Here is a 20,820-nt window from a genome sequence, read left to right as displayed (position 1 = left end):
GGGCTGCTATAAATAGGAAAAGGGAATATCACAACTTTCCAAATAAACAGTTTCCTCTTTTACTGTGTAATTGAATAACTGCCTTATTTAGTGTGATTCACCACTTTCCTATTTAGGCTAGGCTTTGATTAGCAATTAAATGACAAATTAAATTGAAAATAATAATTGGGAAAAAGCAATGATGTGGCCGGCCATGGTGTGAATGGGCCTCACATGGATTTTGCAGTTTCCTCAATTTTATTTCTATTTCTCCAAAAATGCCATTTTTCCAATTCTAATCATTTAAATGCCAAAACCAATTATTTAATAACTAAAATAGATTATTAAATAATATTGCCATTTGAAATTAATTATTAATTCAGACATGCAAAGTCTCATAATTAATAATTAAACCTAAAAACCCTCTTATTTACAATTTCATCCCTAAACTGTGAGAATTCACAAATTAGACATAGTCTAACTTTTAGAATTATAATTGATTAATCATAAATCAATTATAGAGTCCTACAAACAGTATAGTCTCAACTAGAATGGGGACCATGGGTCTATATAACCGAGCTTCCAATAAGTTGAACCGATTTACCAAGTAAATCCCTAACTTATTAATTCCTCGTTGAATCCACTCTTAGAACTTGGAATTGCACTCTCAGACTTATATAGAGCATATCATATGTTTCACGATATCAATATGCTATCTCCCTTAACCATTGTTATAATCTTAATGTGATTTAGAGATCCTCTATATAGATGATTTACATCGAGACGGGACCAATTTACCGTTTACACCCCTCAATGTATTTTGTCCATTTGAACACTTAGTTACCTGTAAATGATGTTTTAGTGATCTAATATATAGTCACTGAAACAAGAGCTCATCCATTTACTTCTATTTAACTAAGCTCAAAAGGAATCATCACTTTACTTCTATACACCAGTAGAAGCTATAGATTTCCATATTTATGTTTAGCACTCCCTATTCAGTTATGCTATCATGTTCCCAAAATATATGTATTATCCTGACTCAAAACAGGCTTTAACTAATAAATCAAAGAACAAGAATAGCACTCCTGAGATTGAGCCTAAGCATATCAGGATTTAGATTCTCTTAATCTAAGATCAACTTCTGACATTGACTTGGAAAGATACAACGGTAAGTTTACAATATCTTTAACCAAGTTCAATATCGGTCCAGTCCAATGCATACTCCATGCATTCGAAACCAGTATACTTTGCCAATGTTCTGGAAAGAACATAACACTTACTCCAAGTGTAAGTATACTTCATCGCTGATTATCACATCAGTGTAAATCCAAAACACTGATGAACAGGGACCGAATCTTTTGAATCATATAATCACAATCACATTCCACTGTATTGACGATACTGTAATTGTGAATAACTATATGTTCTGGATTTAACTGATTTTGTGCATATATCAAGTATATGTATTAAACCATAAACATGCAACATACATGTAAACATACTTCACTTCTAAATTGATAACTAATCAGATTGTAACGAGTTTTATTTAGGGCATAAAACCCAACACCTAGCGCCCAGGTTGACACTTGTGATTAGGCCCTATGCCCAGGTTGACATTTTGTCGATCTGGGCTGTGTCTGATTAAATTCAACAAAAAGTGCTTTGGGTATCTTCACTATTATTAGGAATAACGAAGATTCAAGTAAACTTGGAGAGAAAACTACAAACTTGAGTCCCTGGAAACACGGCCCAACGCCTAGGTTGACCTGGTGTTGGCCCAGCGCCGAAGTTGACAATCAACCTGGGATGTTTCCTTCAATTGCTTAAATGTCAAATCTGATGCGACCATTGAATCTGACATGATCAAAATGGAGGAAGAGATCCTGTCTCAAGTTCAGAAGCCTTGGAAGTATCAAAAATAGATTCCTGAATGCTCAGTTAAAAGGCCCTAACGCCCATGTCAACAAATGACCTAGTTTGCTGGGTTCTGCTTGTCCGAATCTGATGTCGTTTCGACCGTCCATCAAATTTTTCACAAGTGCAATGATCCATGAAGTCAGATAAATCAATTGCACAACTTCAATTTTTGGCAAATTGACTCACACAGAAATCGAAAGTTTTAAGTTTCGTTTTTGCAAAACAACAACATCTCTAAGAACGTGTGACCAGCTTCATCAAAGCCTATAAAAGGACTAAAGGGTGTCAAACGACCACTTAGGCATCTCAAAGTACTTCCCTTGGACGTTTTTACACTTATACATCGTCCAAGTTGATGTCATCTACCTGGGCACTGAGATTTCAACCTGGGCGTTGGATGTCAACTTGGGCGCTGGGACCTGAACTGCCTTCAGTATAACGGTCATAACTCACTCAATTTTATCCGATTGATGCAATTTAACTTGCATTCTGAAGTTATTTAAGTGCTCCATCAAGTCATGTCTCACACCCTAGTCGAAATTTTGAAATTATCGTCATCAAAATTTACTCCTAAGGGAGTTATAAAAATAAGCTCTCGGTAACTCGCAACGGGTCCTGTCATGCACTAAAAATAAGCTATCACTACCAGAAGTTAATTTTTACCGTTAAATCATCATTAACAGTGGAAAACACTTTACTTGTATTTTTTTTTTCTTATTTTTGTGGGCCTCGTTCATCTATAAAAGAAAAACTCCCTTAACTCATTTTTCACATTCAAAAAACTACCCACAAAGTCAAAACTTCTCTCTTTAGAATTCAAAGCTTCTGATTGATGTAATTACTATTTTATGAGAAATAAAAATTTGAAGTAAATATAGCCCCAATGCTATCACGCCAATCTAACAAATGAATATAGCGTAGAAGTCTAATTTAAATTTTGAATCAACAATGCTAATCTCCATTAAAAAAAATTCTCATGTCATAGTAATATTGCAGTTGATTTTGTTTAAGATGAAATAATATTTTAGTTGACCACAAATTAGAATCTAAACAATAGTGTCAATTCATGTTATTGTTGACTTGGTCAAAATTTAGTTACGTCTTCATGTTATTTATTATCATTACAAAAAGAAAAAAAATCTAGATACAACTCATGCATGAGGAGAGAAAGACTATATTATTATTATTATAGGTAGTGGAGCAAGCAGCCGTTGAAAAATCTTTAAAGCTATTCCACTAACCATTATTATTATTTTTTAAAAAATATAATACCAATTAATGTTCCAAAAAATAAGTATTGTACCAAAAAAAAAGAACAAGAGTAATAATAAGTCGGTGACTTTAAGGTATATTATTTGGTGTATTTATTTTTGAGTTTTGTCTTACATTATATTCAACTACTTTAAATTTGATCAATCATTAAAATGAGATCAAGTTTTCCACTTAATAATCATTATCACTCTTCTATTTTTTTCTTTTTTCCACCACCACCGACCAATTTTTTTCCCATCAATTTGGGGTAACAAAAAAAAAAAAAAAAGAAAATTGCAGGTACCTTGAACAATATATTAATTAAAGTGACTTACAAACATGATAAAAGAGTAAATATAAAAATATTTTTTAAAATTATATTTTATAAAACGGTTTTATTTTTTAATTTTTTAACTAAGAAAAATTACTTTTAATTTTTTTAAAATATTTTGTTTCTTAATCGATATTTTGGACTCTACCCCGACCCAAATTCAAATCTTGACCTGGATTTGGACTTTCACCTGGATTCAAATCTCAACCTGGACCCCGGATCTAAACCCGAACCCAAACCCCACACCCAGATCCGAATCCGGACCCCTACCCGAACCCCAAACCCAGATCCAGACCAAGACTCAGTCTCCGGACTAGACCAGGACCCCCTTCTTGGTCACGGCAACGGACCCGAACCCAGACCCTAACTTGGCGCTGAATTCGGACCTTGACCCAGCTCCAGTGTTGGACTCAGACCCCGATCTGGACTTGGTCTCAAAGTCGGACCCCAGCTCCAAACCCGACATAAATAAAATTAATAAATAAAAATAAAAATAAAATTCACAAATCACACTTTTATTTTTTTATTTTTAAATTGAAAAAAATAGTTGTAAAATATATTTTTGTTTTTCAAACACAAAATTAGAGTAATTTGTGGGACGGACCCAGAATTTTTACTTTGTGGGGGCTTATTTATCATTAAAAAATATTTATACCTATATTATAATCACTCTTACTAAATTTATTTAATTTTGTGGGAGTTTTTCTACTATTTTAGTCTATAATTATTAAATTTAAAAAAAATTACATTTAATTTTTTAAAAGACAATATTTTTGTTAGCCCCCATATCAACATTACTAGGTCCGTCCCTGGCGGCATAAATACCTAAGTATAACTCTCGGTTGTAAATAAATATCAAGTTTAATTTTTGGCTATAATAATATTTAAGTTATATTTTTAAAACTCTGTAGATAACTAACAGTTAAATGTTAAATCATTATTTACGTGTTGTTTTTTATTGGTACATTTAAATTAATTTTTTAAAAATAATAAAAATTTAATAACTTAGATTAATTAAAAATTATTACGTAGTAATTTATTTAATACTTAATAGTTAAATATTTATTTATAATTAAAAATTAAATTTAAATATTTATAACGTAAATTACTATTATAATAAACCCAATTTTTTGTTGGACATACTGCATACCATAGATTGTCTTTTCTTGATAATATTATTAAAAGAATGTAGTGTTTTTAGTGGCATCTTATTGTTGAGCTATGTAATAGATAAGAGTGAATACTTGTGAAGGGTGTGTGTGTTTTTTAAATATATATTAATTAAAAATTGAACATTGTCAATAATAATTGTGATATAAATTAAACTTTAATTGGGATAAGAGTGATCCTTGCAATTATATCATCAATCCCCAAAAGAGTGAGAATCCCATTCCATTTCTTTACTTTATCTTTCACTGTTTTTGGTGAAGAGTACAAACAAACTACAAAGCTCAATATGACCAAATTAAGATTATTACTAAGTTCCACCATTCTGCCCACTCATTCACTACCTGCCACTTTCAATAATTCACATTCATATCAAATTATTATCAATACTATCATTAATTATGATATTATCCCTTTTTTAGTTTAGAGTTTCTCATGCTAATAATAATCCTCAATAGGACTCCCAACAGCTTCTTTAATTTATTTTTAGAGTACATTACTAAAATTTTATTTTATTGTCTACTTTTATATTACACTATACATCAATTTTTATAAAATACATTATTAAAACTTTCCTTTTTAAAAATTTTTAATATATTTTATTTATTTTAACATATTATAATAATATATACATGTATCCCTCTATAAAAATAATTAGTATAACCCAAACAATTAATAAAATATATTTAGAGCAATTAATAGTATTCTATAAATATAGAGCATAAATAATAAATTTTAAAGAAATTTTATAATAAAAAACGAGTTTAGAACATCTTCTATAGCATATTTTTAGTATGGTTCTTTAAACTTTTTAAATTTCTCTATTTTAATGAATTTGTTGTAAATATTCTCTCTATAAAAGAGAAAATAATTTGAGCCTCCCTAACATTAAATTACAAAAGTATCCACTCTTTATTATTATGTAGAAATAGTTAATTGATTTTTCTCATATATATACATGTAAGGGAAAATATAATTGTGACAGTCAGTAGTCCTGTGATCCGTAAGGAGAAATATCGAGTAAGCTGTGCAATCCCACACCGCCTGGAAAAGGTCAAGTGAGATGATTCTGAGACTGTGTAGGTATGGGACTACACAGTTGAAGAGAGCTTAAATAGATTGATTGGTACCACCTATATCAATAAGGTGCATCTTATTTTTTGGTAGCCCATCACGAAAAAACCCCACGATTAAGTGTGCTTGACCTGGGGTAATTTCAGGATGGGTAACCTCCTGGGATGTTTTCCCAGGAAGTGTGCAAGTTAGGACAAAGCACACTAGAAACACTCGTGTTGGTCTGTAGGGTGAGTCATCAATCCAGGAAGCAGCCAGAGTGGCGTACGCGTGTATAAGAGTCATTATTATGTGGGTGTAAGGGCCCAATGAAAGCTTGAAGCGGGGACGTTACATTAGGTGTTTATTTATGTCTCCAAATCCCAACTTGCTTGCAGTAATTTTTGAACTGATTAGAATAGTACTCTAGGTCATTGTCTGTTCTAAGTTTCTTAATCTTCTTCCCTATTTGATTTTTAACCAATTTCTTCCATTCAACAAAAGTTTTGAATGCCTCATCTTTTGATTTCAACAAGTGAACCCAAATTTTTCTTGAGTAATCATCAATTATACTCAAGAAATAATTAGCACCACCAATGATAAATACCCTTGTTGGTCCCCATAGATTTGAATGAATGTATCCTAGAGGCTCTTTAGTTGTGTGTCTTCCTATACTGAACTTCAGTCGATGACTTTTCCTAAATACACACTCTTACCCTCTAAAATACCTTGTTTTTTAAGTTCTGTGAGCCCTCTCTCACTGAAATGTCCAAGCATTAGATGCCACAACTTAGTCTCATCACAACTCTTCTCAGATGCAACTGTGTGTGCATTACTAACAACAGTTTCACCTTTAAGAAAATACATGCCATTTCTATATTATCCCTTCATGACCATTACAAACCCTTTAATAATCTTAAGAGACTTCTCATTTATCTTAACAATACATCTATTTTCTTCCAAGACACCAATTGACAATAAATTTCTCTTAAGATTAGGTACATACCTCACATTCTGCACTTTCCTTTTGACTCCTCATCAAGCTTGAACATCATTGAGCTAATTCCTTAAATTGTGCAGGGTTTGTTGTCTCCAAGAAGTACTCTACCTCCTATCTTTTCTTCAACATTACAAAACAAATCTTTGTTAGGGCACATGTGAAATGTGCACCCTGAGTCAAGCATCCATTCCTGTCCAGAATCCACATTAGATACAACAACAACATCTGCAGACTCATATCCCGTGTATACATCTCCTCTAACCTTGCCATTGTTGCCTTCGGTCCTAAGTTTAGCCTTCGAAGCCAAACATTCATCTCTGAAAGGTCCCTCTTTCTTGCAATAATAACATTTCTTCCTTGTGGTTCCCCTTGAATTGGAGTTTGATCTTGGCTTGCCACTGCTCTTGTGCTTTTTAGTTTTGTTATCCCTGCTTTGTGGTCTTCCTCTGGTAAACAAGCCTTCACCATTGTCATCAGTTCTCTTCTGAATTTCTTTAGAACTTAGTTCAAATTTTACCTCAGACATGGTGAGTCTCTTTACCATAGAGTATTGTGTCTACAAAATCCTTATAAGTCTTTGGCAATGAATTGAGCAAGATTATTGCCAAATCCTCTTCTTCAAGCTTGAACCCGATGTTACATTCTAAACTGGTTTTCCAATTTCTATTTTCCTTCTCTAATTCTTGGTTTCCTGTTTTTCTTTCTTCCAACGACCAAGGGAATGCCGCGACATTGTCTGCTAAGCAGCGATATTGATGAGCAGTTTCACATTTTCTTCATTTTTCAATTTATTTTTATAAAGTAATCACTCTTGACTATAGACCACTACTTTTGGAACTGAAAATGTAAATTTTGACCAATTTTTTTTTTTTTTGATGAAGAATTTTGACCAATTTTAAATAATAAAAATCCCAACTAAGCATTATTTAAATCTTGAAGTTTACTTTTTTCTCATAATTACCTATTTTTGTCTTAAAAAGACTTGAAGAACAACAAAATAACCAAAAACAACCATTTCCTAATATTTCTCCTAAAAAAGCAAGCATAAATTTGAATAATAAAATGATAAAAATACTAAAACTCACACTAAAATTGACTCCAAAAATAAAAGTAAACCCAACAAACTTGTTGGACAATGTTCACAAGGTGTCACTATTTTTAGAAAAGACACCAAGAACATATATCACATCCACACATCTCCATCTTAGCCAGCTTTTTATGACCAAAGTTGAAAAAAAAAAGTGTTGAAAATAAAGCAATATAAAAAGAAACATTATTTCTTCCAAGTTTGAAATACTTCTTAATTATTTTGTTTTCAACTTTTAATGTTCGATTGCACAATAACCTACTAACATATTTTTGGTACAACTTTATTAAAATTAAAAAAGTGTTGAACTTCTTTACAATGTATAAGGACATGAATACTAGTACAGATTTGCTAAGACAAGAATAAGAGAAAGTGTTATCATTATTATCAAAGAAAAGAATAAGAGAAAGTGAATGATTTGTCAAATTTTGAGTGGTGAATCTAGAATATAATCGAACACCAATATTCGTTTATTTTCATACTAAATTTCACATTGTATTATATAATATATATATATATATATTTTTCTATAAGCATATTATATAATATGTAGAAATGGTGGATGCATCATAATTATAATTTTGTGAAGCATAACAATATAATAATAGATTACAAATCACAATTGTGTTGACTTAACCAATATTTTCTTTTAAAAAAGTTATCCATGATACGCTATTTAAATATATATTTTTAAGTTATTTGGGGTGAAATTTTTTATGTTTAAATTTTTTATACTTAATCTTATTTATTTTTATTTTTAGTGGTAAAAATTTTTTATGTTTATTTTTTGGAATAATTTTACAAATATACAAAAATAACAAAAAATTACAAAAAATACGATTTTACGGAATTTTAAATATTTTTACGAATTTTTTGATTTTATTTACAGAAAATACGGTCTTTTTATGTAATATTCATGTTAATTTGTTATTGATTTTTTGTTATATGTATGTTATTTTTTGTTGTTGTTTTGATGTTATTTAAATATTATTTTTTCGTGTTGTTTTTACAGGAAACCGTAAAAATGTAAAAAAAAATTCATTAAACGTAAAAATGTAATTTTTTTACAAAAAATTAGGGGTGTTCGTGGTGCGGGTGGTGCGGTTTTTAATTATTTTTTCAAACCAACCCGCACATGCGGTTTTTCTAATTTTCCAAACCGCACCCGCACCGCGATACTAAAAAACCGCAAAAAATAATGCGGTGCGGTGCAGTTTCTGCGGTTTATGCAGTTTGAACTATTACAATATTTTTTTTTTGAAATCATCATAAAACTATCATTAATATAATTATTGCAAAACACTTAAGAAAATACAACAAACTTGAGACTAATAAAAGTTATAACAACAATAATAAGTCAACAATCTTTTTAAAGTTTTAACAACACACCTAAATCAAAATAACAAACTTGAAACTAATTAAATTCCAACAACAATATAAATGTACAACTAACATACTTGAGCAATAGATTAATAATAAAAAAAATACAAACTTTCAACTCCAAATTTCAATGTATGGGCTTGGGTTTGTTGCTAAGAAAGAGGGTTTGTGAAGAGATGGATTTTTCCCTAAGATTTATGGGCTTGTGTTGGGCTCATATGTATGGGCTTAATTAAATAAATATAAAAAATTAAGTTTTAAAAGATGCGGTGCGGTGCGGTTTGAATCGCGGTTTAATAATTCAAAACCGCAAATCGCACCGCACCGCGCGGTTTGGGAAAAATTCAAACTGCAACCGCACCGCGAAGAATTTCAAACTGCATTTTTTTTGCGGTGCGGGCGGTTTGAGCGGTTTGATGTACACCCCTACAAAAAATGGTGCTTTATGTAATTAACCCTATTTGTTTTTTTTTTTTTTTATAAATTTGAGGTGTCAGCTCAATTTTACTGTTAAATACTAACTGGATTATTACTGTATTGACTTCAAAATTTTACTTTTATGTATACACAAGTGTACACAGTGGTAATCTAGTTGGTATTTAACAATAATATTTAACTAAAGCCTCAAATTTGCAAAGAAAAATAAACTTAAGGGTTTTGTCAAAAAAAAAAATTTAATAATTTAGTATAATAAAAATTAAAAACATAAGAGGATTTTGCCGCTAATTACTCTATATTTTTTCACTTTCTAAATTAACATTTTATAAAATTTAATTTAGTAAATTAAGTTAAAGTTAAATCTGTAGCATCTAGTGCTGTAAATTCATGTGTGTCGTGTTAGCCCGAATTATATTTTTTCGTGCTTTTCAAAATATGGGTCGAGTTGTGCTCTAAAAAAATATGGGTCGTGCCGTCCTGTGCCACTATTTTCAAAAAGTAGGCTCGACACGGCCCGTAGGCCTAGTATTTTTGTGTTGTGTTTAGATTCGTGTCGTGCCAACTTATTTTTCTTAAACATGCCAGCCAGTTTTCATATTTGGGCTCGAATTCGTGCTTTACTTTTTTTATATTTTCTTACAATTAATAAATTAATTACTAAACTATAAGTATATTTTATAGTTTCAATTATATTTATGTAATTTTTTAACAATATTTTATAGATAGTTATATAAAAAATTAATTAAAATTATTAAAATTTAAATATTTACTTATAAAATCTCAAATTTTTATATTACACTCTATAAATAAATTAATATATAATTTTTATTTTATATTTTATAATAATTTTAATTATAGAATTATAATATTCAATTTTATATTTAAGTTTAATTATTATTTTAACTCATTTATAATTGATAAATACATACATTATTATAATTATAATTATCAAATTATAGGATTTTTTAATATTTCGTGTCGTGTTTTACAGATTTATCGTGTCCCGTGCCTTTTGATCTGATCTATTCGTGCTTATGTGTCGTGTTTTTCGTTCTTCTAGTCTCGCGTGTGATTAATCAAATATTTTTCATATTGTGTCGTGTCAATTTATAACATTGTGTCATCCTGTCATGTCGTGTTCAAATTTATATTTTTTCGTACCTGATCATGCTTGTACAAATTTCTTGCCTATAAAAAAAATCTCACCTATTTACAACACTAGCATCTAGTAATTTTGTCATATTCCTCCTTTGGTTTGCATATCCTAAATAACTAGGTATTGCAAGGTATGATATGAAAATTATCATTATTCATTTTCAAAAAAAAAAAAAATTATCATTATTATTAATAAAATAAAAATGAGAAGTCATCATTCTATGATGATGGAGACTATATCACTCACCCATTTCCAATCATCCAAATCATGGAAATTGCAGAGAAAAATGGAAAATATAAGTTACTCTAAATAAGATATTTTTTATAAAATATATGATGATGGAGGGCATTTTCGGAAATAAATAATCAAGCATATTCTCTCCCTGGCAATTTGGCAAGCATATTCTCTCTCTGTGACAGAAAACAAAGTATGAAAAGTTAAGATCACATCCCAAGTCCCAACCCTTATAATCGTTTTTAAAAACACCACCTTTTTCTTTTCCTCTTAATTAAATAAAAGAAAATGTTCCAAGTTGTAAAGACTAAAGTGTATATTAATTAATAAATAAATATAATTTCTTTTTCATAATTTAAATAAGTAAGTTTTTGGTTTCTTTTCTATTAATCATATAGGGTGTTTTTACGATGCACATTTTAAAAGAGATATACCGATATATATTTTATTTATTTTGAAACACACTTGCAACACACTATTTGAACTATATTTTTAACATCTTAAATGTTTCTTAATTTTTTAAAATTTTGCAGGATATTTTAAATAACTATAACGTACATGACTATAAGAAAAAGATTGAATAAAAAATTATTTCGAATATCCAAACAGATAAGACTGTACCGGTGCATCATTTTTAAGGGGTATATTGTAGAATTTTCCAATCATATATGTATCATAATTAAGAAAAAAAATTTGTGATATAAATATTTAAGTTAATTTTTAATAATAATAATATTTAAAATTTTAGAATTTTTGTGTTAAGTGTAAACAAATATACTAATAAAAAAGTGATACACGAACAATAATTTTATATTTAATGATTATTTATTTATAGAATTTTTAAAAATATAATTTAAGAATTGTTATTGTAAAAAATTAAATTTAAATATTTATTTATAATTAATAGTTAAATTTATAGCAAAAATTATTGAAACAAATATTATAATTTTTTCTACACTTGCAGGGATATTTTTCATTTGGCTGCTTCTACACTCACGACAAGTGAGCATCAATTTTTTTTATGTTTGCTCTGGAAGATTTGGTATTGCAGGAATGAATTTCTTCATCACAAGCGGGCATTGATACCAGCCAGTATTGTCCAAGCAACTACAGATTTTCTGGACCAATATCAGCAAAACATTAGCTACCACAACACCTCGGGGACCATCCATTCTTGTGCAACCTCTGACAGTTGGGCTACTCCTTCAGCATTTCAACTAAAGCTTTCTGTGGATGCTGCCCAGAATGTAACAACTAACAAGACAGGTTTTGGTATGGTGCTCTACAACAACAACTAGGATGTACTTTTGACTATAGCAACACCGTGGCAAGAAACCCAACCGGCCTTATTAATGGAAGCTCATGCTCTCCACTATGCTCTTTCATGGTGCCAAAAACACAACATAAAATCAGATTAAATTGTTTCTGATTGTAAAACCCTTGTGAATTATATTTGTTATGATGCTAGTCATCATATACTTTTGAACAAATTTGCTAAAGACATTAAAAGCTTGCTGTCTTTTCTTTTTAATGCTACTTTTAGACATATTTCTAGATGGGATAATAAAAATACTCATCGTCTTACAAAGTATGCATTAGACTTAGATCATCAAATTTTTTGAAAAGATCAAAATTTTATATGTAATTTATATCCTGAACTTTAATCTTTCTGCAATGGATACAGGTTTTCTCAAAAAAAAAAAAACAAATATATAATTTATACCACTTATTATTGGAGTAGCCAAAAAAATATCAGACATTGAAATACCAAGTTGAGATATCCTCTTCATTATTCACTGACAAAAACAATTATTACAACTTTTTTACTGTATGAAAATCAGAGCAAGGTTAAATCTGTAATTTCACTACAAACTGTGAAAAAAAGAAGATGATAGGAATGGGAAGACGAGAAAGCTGTAAAATTAATTATGCCCTAATTACAGTAAGGTCAGAAAGGGATGCGTACTTCCCAAGCAGATTCGTTTTGTGATATTCTCTAAATTTAATTTAATTAAATATAAATCACATAAAATTATTTAAAAATATTACTAACTATTTGTGGTATCACTTAAAAAGTATTAGACGCAATCACTACTATGCTGTAGTTTTTCTAAAATTACATATTATTAAATTTTATTTTTAAGATTATAAATTATATGAATTTTTTTTTAAAAAATAAATAAATTTTTTATTTGCCAAACTTTGACACTTATATAATTTTACTTTCTACATTATTTGTTTATTTATTTTAAAAAGAAATAATTTTAAATCTGTCCCATTAAAGTACGATGACCTATTTAATTAACTCAAACTAGCTAAAATGACTTTAAACATTCAATCATTACTCTAAAATTACAAATATATCATCTCAATTTTTATTGTTAGAATATTCTATATCTATGCAATTACTTTTTACATAGACTCTCAAATTACAATAAAATAGTCATAGATTGGTCTTATTACAAAATATAATTCAAATGGTAACAATAATATAAGTGCCAAAATTTAGGAGAGGAAAAATTTTATTTATTCTTTTTGAAAATTTACGAGTGCATATAGGTAATTTTTACATAAAAAATTACCAAAATAATTATTTTAAGAGAAGTGCTACCATCAGTATTCTATTACAATTTTCTAGTCAACTTCTGTTTTCCGAAAAACACATGTTAGATTTTTTTTATGATGGTGTTCATTATAGTTACAACATCATCTATATAAATATTTGAAAAATTTCGAATAATTTACAGTGTTTAAAATAAGTTTGAAGTTTTTTAAACACACGTGGTAAATTAGAATATCAAGAATTCTATTTTTGATACTATAAACTATTTGAAATTTTTTAAAAAAATTAGAGAAATAATATAACAAATAATATTCTGACATGTAATTTCGAGCACAAAAGTTAACTAAAAAGGTATAATAGAAAGTTATAAGTATCACTATCTTACTATAAAATTACCCTATAGTTTATTATTTTAAAGGTAAATACTATTTTAGATCTTATATTTTGCAAAAGTTATCGATCAGATCCTCTATTTTGTTAAATGATAATCATTTAGACTCTGTATATTTCAAAATAATACAAAATAGACCCTAAACTCAATTTTGTCAATTTTTTTAAATATAACAAACCTGAAATCAATCTCTACCACAGATAGATGTAAAAAATATAATCATTTTTGTTATAACATCTCTATGTCAAGTCCCTATTAAGTTTTAATTTAAAAAAAAATTGAGCTCAAGTCTATTTTGTTCCATTTTGAAAACACAATATCAAAATTATTATTTAACAAAATAGAGGATCCAATAAATAATTTTACATAAAAAAATAAGATCCAAAATAATGTGTATTATTATTTTAAGGAGAATTATTCCATATACTATTTTTAAACTTTTTTTTTTTCAAATTTATGATTTGAGTTTTTACGGTAGCTTCTATGTGGGTTACTATATGAATTTTAGTTGCGATTTAAGTTGCCCCTATGTGTATTTCTATAAAATTACAAAAAAAAAAAAAAAAAAACTTTAAAGTGTAAAAATAAAAAAAACCATTAAAATTAAGGGGAGTTACCTCATATACTGTTTTTTTTTTAACTTTTTTTTTTTTTTTTTCAAATTTACGGTTTGGGTTTCTAAAGTGGTTTCTCCGGTGGTTTTTATGTGGGTTGCTATACGATTTTTTGTTGTAATTTAGGTTACAGCACTAGTTGCAATATAAATTTTTATGTAAAATTCTATAAAAATATAAAAAAAATTATTATGAGGTATAAAAATGAAAAAACTCCCCAAATTAATTACTACAGTAGAACCTCTATTTAAGAATATTCTATTCAAGAATAACCTCTAATTTGTTATAAAAAAATCAAGTCCCAATTCAGGCCTATTATAAATAAGAATAACCTCTAAATTGTAATTAGTTATACAATTTCTAAGTCCCGTATTAATAAAGTATACCTCTATATAAGAATAATTATATCTTAATAAAATATATACATATATTTTATAAAATTATTTATGTAAAATTAGTAATTTTATTTCAAATTGTAATACATGTATAAATATTATATATACTAAAAAATAATTCTATTATGATATAATATTAAGGATTGTTTAATGTCATTGTTGTTACGTTGATATTTTTTTATATTTCGATTTTTTTTAGTGTAACCCTATTTAGTTATAACCTCTCAATTAGAATATAATTTGCTTAGTCCCAAGTGTATTCTTGGATAGAGGTTCTACTGTATATTTTTGCTTATGAAATCTATCATTTCACAATGTAATTTTTTAATTAAATAATTGTAATAATAATAATATAAAAAAGGTCACAACTTTTCTTTCATGTGGCTATATATTATATATATTGTATATATATAAAGCAAGCAAAACCCAAGTTTGTGTGGCCTCTCTCCTTACAGAAGTAGCTCTTGCCTCTACGCTTTAGCGATCGGTCAAGTGTGTGTGTGTGAGAGAGAGAGACCCCTTTTTCTGGGTTAGGTTTTCGTTTTTGCTTTATTCTCTCTTTTAGATAAGCTATGGCTGGTGATGGTATTGCTACCAATGATTTGTCTATGAAGAGACCCAGAGAAGAAGAAGAAGAACAACAAGAAGCAAATGGGGTCTCAGTTTCCTCGATTGTTTCTATGGAGACTGATGCGACAAAACAACCTAATTCAATCTCAACCGTCATACCTGGGTGGTTCTCTGAGATTAGCCCAATGTGGCCTGGTGGGTTCTTTTTATCTTTAACGTTTTTCGCCTTTGTTTGATGAGAAATTTGGGGCACTTGTTATGAAAACCTTTGAATCTTTATTAAATGTTATTGAAATGTTTAATCTTTGCTTTTGGTGGCTTCAGTAGAATTTTGATTGATACGTTGTTGTTTACTATAAGATGATCTATGCGACGTAGTTGTTTTCTGGGCCAGCTTTTTGTACTGTGGGGTTTTGAGTTTTCAGCCATTGTTTTTTGTTTTTTTGGTATGCCATCATTTTGTGTTAAAGAAAAGTCTTGACTTGTACTATTTGTTTTTCCTTTTGGTCATTTTCTGTATTTGGTTCTCTCTAAGCTAAGCTATTGGTTTGATAACACAGTTTGTGTCTTTTTATTACATGTTTGATAATATTCCATGGTCATTAAATAGCTTCTCAGATGTTCGTTGTTGAGTCAGAGATTGCACTTGATTTGCAATATGAGTTATTTTATGCATATGGAAATTTGTTGCTTTAACCCTTAGATTTACTGTATTGAGGTCTATTACTATTTTGTGTAAAGTGTATTAGGATTTCTGGATACTCTGTAGTTGTAAATGGGATAATTTAGAATCCTGTGTTTTTACTGGAGCTTATCCATTTCCATTTGTTAAATTAACTCACTTCAGTTATACATTTTAGATGTGATTTTGGGGTGAAGACATTAGTTTAATTTTTGGTTGATATGTTTTTGTTTTTTTTGATATGATTGGTTTTGTATTATGCAAATTGATGTAACTATGTTTATGTGCAGGAGAGGCACACTCCTTGAAGGTAGAGAAGATTTTATTTCAGGGGAAGTCTGATTATCAGGATGTGATGGTTTTCCAGGCAAGTGATGATTCATTATGTTACTGAAATTTCTTGTACATTTGTTTGCTTCTTTTAGTGACAAGATTATTGTCTTTGGTATCTGCTTGCAGTCATCAACCTATGGAAAGGTTCTTGTTTTGGATGGAGTGATCCAGCTCACAGAGCGGGATGAATGTGCCTACCAAGAAATGATCACTCACTTACCCTTGTGCTCAATTCCAAACCCCAAAAAGGTCATTATGTGAATTTTTTCAGCTTACAGAAACATAAAATGTACTCAAGTTTTTTTTCAGGATTATGTTTTGAAATGACCAAATGAGTATTTTCTTTTTTCATTTTATGATTGTCTCATCTAGAATACATTTATTTGTTTCTTCAGGTTTTAGTTATTGGTGGAGGAGATGGTGGAGTCCTTAGGGAAGTTGCTCGCCACGCCTCTGTCGAGCAAGTGGATATATGTGAAATTGACAAAATGGTGGTTGAGGTGAGTCCTAATGTTGATAATTAAACTATTGATGTTCTTTAAATGTAATAGGGTAGGTTAAACAAAGAGCAAATAAATAATTAACTGTTGATATATACATAGTCAACCGATGAATTCTTTATGTTTCACTGCAATAGTTTCATTTGGGTACAAATAGTAAGATTTAATTGGCATTCAGATAGAACATGTCACCTTTCACAGGCCCTACTATAGTAAATTGTAATACTATTCCCACATAAATGAAACTCGACTGCAATAGCTTTAGATTCACCGATTACAATTACTTCCCCATCCTTTTGCAGGTGTCTAAAGAGTATTTCCCTGATGTGGCAGTTGGATACAATGATCCACGGGTGACACTTCACATTGGTGATGGTATGATCAGTTTGTTCTGTTTCCTTTTCATTTTGTTTTCCCTTTATTTGCTCTTTCCTACATCCTAATTTCTCCATGTACTCTCTACAACGTTGTAGGAGTTGCATTTTTAAAGGCTGTTCCAGAAGGAACTTATGATGCGGTTATAGTGGATTCTTCTGATCCAATTGGTAAATTCTTTGTTCTCAGCACAGCATTGGTCTTGTCTAAGAATGGTTGTGGAAAGTATGTTTAAGTAATACTTTACTTATGTTCATTTTAATTAGGTCCTGCTCAGGAGCTTTTTGAGAAACCATTCTTTCAGTCAGTAGCAAGGGCCCTTCGTCCTGGAGGAGTCGTCTGTACTCAGGCTGAGAGTATATGGCTCCACATGCACATAATTGAGGATATTGTTGCAAACTGCCGCCACATATTTAAGGGATCAGTTAATTATGCATGGACCACAGTCCCTACATACCCAAGGTAGAAGATTTTTTGAAACTCCCTAAAGGGTCCCTTTATTTATCTACTTGAATGTATAATTTGAGCTGATTAAATCCGTGCAAAAAAAACACCTTTTCACTACTGACTTTGCTGTTATTGTTTTTCTTGTGTTTCAGTGGTGTTATTGGTTTTATGCTATGTTCTACCGAGGGACCAGATGTTGACTTTAAACACCCTGTGAATCCGATTGATGAACAAGACGATTCTGGAAGACCCTTGAAATTTTACAATTCCGAGGTTTGATTCTGCTCTTTTGCGAGATTTTTTTCGCCCTTCTTCTTGTACCTACTTGATGTTGTTAAAAACTCCAACTTTGCTTTATTTTTGACGAGTTTGTTCTTGTTTTCAGATTCACACGGCTGCTTTCTGTTTACCGTCTTTTGCGAAGAGGGTGATCGAGTCCGAAAAATAAGGGGAAAAAGCTTTTGACACATGCTGCTCATTTCTATTGAGGTGAAGTGGTTTTCTTGGCAGTGAACCAAGAAATAATAAGTTGAGATTCAAATTGATGTCTGCATTTGTTAGTTAGCATTAGAAATAGTAACCTCTTAATTTTGATGAATTTAGATAATGTTTGTATTTTTTTTTTTGGGTTTCTCATTGGTATTAAGAGTTCAAGTTCAGAAACTTTGCTGTGATCTTTAGTTTACACAGCCCTCCAAGAGAGATATTGATCCTATTATTATGGGGTGATCATTTGATTCAAAAATCATATCAAAACACATTTTGTTCCTCTACTTTGGCATAACACTTCATTACAATTTGCATTATTAACAAGACCCTATTTCGGAAGTGTGGGTCAAAAGAGAAGTTCATAGTATGGTATCATTATAAAAGTGACAAAACTAAAATCTACTCAAGTATTTTCTTTTACACATGAGTGAAGCCTATTTGAGTAAAATTCAGCTTATCCATCTCACCTACTTCAATATCTTTCTTCTCTGAAATTTGGGTTTTACGGTCATAAAAATAGATGGTGCTTGCAAAGTTGCAATCCATTTAAGCACATTCCCAAAGAAGAACAAACTAATCTGCAACACAATCCAGGTAATGTTCCAAAATAGAATGAAATCAACCTCAAATTTTGACACCAAATGAAGAAAATCAACACTAAAACAAGTCCTGAATCCATATATTCCTTCCAATATCGAAATTACAAGACTCATGTTCCACCTAGAAGTCAATTTCAAGTAACTTTTTAGTACTACCAAAACATGTAACAAATACAAAATTTTAGACTCATACTTTTTTAAAAGCAATAGGTATATTACTATTAGCCAAATCAATCCGATAAGACTACAAGAAGAGTTGAAGACAACATAAATAAGTGTGCTTAAGTTGCCTTTCAAACTTTTTCCTTTAAAAGCCGTTGATGAAGTCTCTTCTTTCTATATCTTTAGACTTTAATGACAAGTAAACTACCACAAGAAGATTTCAAAGGTTTGAAGTAGAAAAGTTACATAGTAAACTGAGAAGTATGATGAAGGAATGGAGATTACAATGGTTAAGATGATGAAGTTGATGTTCTTGGCATAGACTTTGACAGATTCTTTGAGCTTTATTTTTTTTTTCCTAAGAATCTTTTATTAAACTTCATTAACAAAACCAAAAACCAAACTGTTTAAGCATACAAGACATGAGCTTTTTAGTGTCAAAATTGGGTTACAACACAAGATTCAACTCACTACAGATCAAAGGTGGTTCATAAACTTTCTTCACCAAGATCCTATTTTTACAATCAAAGTAATAAACAACACAAGAAACCCATTTAAGAACATTCCCAAGGCAAAAGAAAACCAAGCAAATCTGTGGAACAATGGAAAGTTCAGACTGTTCAATTCCATATGAATCATAGAACAAGAACCAAGACAACCTTAAACACTGTCCCAACACAAAGAAAACAAGCATCAAAACAAACCCACGACGCTCATTTCCTTTGCTGAAATAAACAGATAAAGCTATAGCTTCAACACCATAAAACTCCTCCAATATCGAAATCACAACACTCATAGACCACATAGCATTCCATTCCAAGTACTTTCCTAGTAACAAAACAAAAACTGTCCCAAACACTAAACCAGACAGAACATCATATAAAGGATTTCCCAACATGGTACAATAGTAAATTGTTACTAACCAAATCAGACCGAGCAAATTACATGTTGAGAAGAAGACAACATAGATTAAAGTGACTAAACTCCCTTTTAGCTTTGCTCCACAAAAGGGTTGTTGTACCATGTTCTTTAGAGTCAATGATTGTGTGTCTTTAGTGTAAATCTTTGATGAAAAGTCAACGATCACAATCACAGTGATGAGTTCTAAGAGATGGAGTGGTACTAAGTATAGAAAACAGAGTTTGATTAGTTCATACCAGAAATTCTTGTCTAGTAAATCTACTATGTCAAATGGTATAGGCCACTCCCTAAAGGTGTATTCGGGTCTTTGTTCGAGGATATCAGAGGTTTGTGTTATGAAATCCTGAAGGGTAGTTTCGTAATAAACCAAAAAAGACCAGAAAGGAAGTGATGTGAGAATGGTTAGGATGATGAAGTTGGAATTCTTGGCTAAAATTTTGAAAGCTTTTTTCAACACATCAATGGCTTCTAACTCGACTTGATCGTCCATTAATCGCTCCCCATTCTCCATTTTGTTATACTCAAAACCAAAAGTTTAATGAAGAAATGATCTTTTCAGGAATTGGGGTGATGATCACAAATATATCTTAGTCTTGGTGAGTGGTTGACTTTGACTTTATGGCTCACAAAGACCTGAAAAAGCTGGCACTTTCTTTCTTTCTTTATTTACTTGTTTAATAAAAAAAGGGGATTAAATTAATTTGGTTGCATCTTAGTTTTCACATGTTGAATCTTTTGTAATCTTAGCCAAATGATTGTTTAACCATGTATCGATTTTTGGGT

The 20,820-nt window shown here is 30.2% G+C and overlaps 2 protein-coding genes across 2 annotated transcripts; one reads left to right on the top strand and one right to left on the bottom strand.

The window, feature by feature from the left end:
* Window positions 1–15,341: 15,341 nt before the first annotated feature.
* Window positions 15,342–18,639, top strand: LOC115712839 (spermidine synthase 1). The gene is made up of 9 exons (XM_030641228.2): window positions 15,342–15,724; window positions 16,502–16,578; window positions 16,671–16,793; window positions 16,940–17,044; window positions 17,347–17,419; window positions 17,518–17,589; window positions 17,686–17,881; window positions 18,019–18,139; window positions 18,252–18,639. Exons 1-9 carry the CDS (start codon window positions 15,532–15,534, stop codon window positions 18,312–18,314), a joined length of 1,023 nt encoding a protein of 340 aa, XP_030497088.2. The 5' UTR covers window positions 15,342–15,531; the 3' UTR covers window positions 18,315–18,639.
* LOC115712840 (uncharacterized) lies at window positions 18,451–20,588 on the bottom strand. Its single transcript, XM_030641229.2, has one exon. The coding sequence runs from the start codon at window positions 20,546–20,548 to the stop codon at window positions 19,565–19,567; it is 984 nt and encodes a 327-aa protein (XP_030497089.1). The 5' UTR covers window positions 20,549–20,588; the 3' UTR covers window positions 18,451–19,564.
* Between the last annotated feature and the right edge of the window lie 232 nt (window positions 20,589–20,820).

This window comes from Cannabis sativa, chromosome 4 (assembly GCF_029168945.1).
Source record: "Cannabis sativa cultivar Pink pepper isolate KNU-18-1 chromosome 4, ASM2916894v1, whole genome shotgun sequence".
Classification (NCBI taxonomy): domain Eukaryota; kingdom Viridiplantae; phylum Streptophyta; class Magnoliopsida; order Rosales; family Cannabaceae; genus Cannabis; species Cannabis sativa.
This window is presented reverse-complemented; position numbering and strand designations above follow the sequence as displayed.

Bases quoted from the DNA above. Each gene is read 5' to 3' on its own strand.
- LOC115712839 (XM_030641228.2), top strand. From the start codon at position 15,532: ATGGCTGGTGATGGTATTGCTACCAATGATTTGTCTATGAAGAGACCC. The intron at 16,579-16,670 runs GCAAGTGATGAT...ATCTGCTTGCAG, and splicing joins AGGATGTGATGGTTTTCCAG to TCATCAACCTATGGAAAGGT. The intron at 16,794-16,939 runs GTCATTATGTGA...TTGTTTCTTCAG, and splicing joins CAATTCCAAACCCCAAAAAG to GTTTTAGTTATTGGTGGAGG.
- LOC115712840 (XM_030641229.2), bottom strand. From the start codon at position 20,548: ATGGAGAATGGGGAGCGATTAATGGACGATCAAGTCGAGTTAGAAGCC.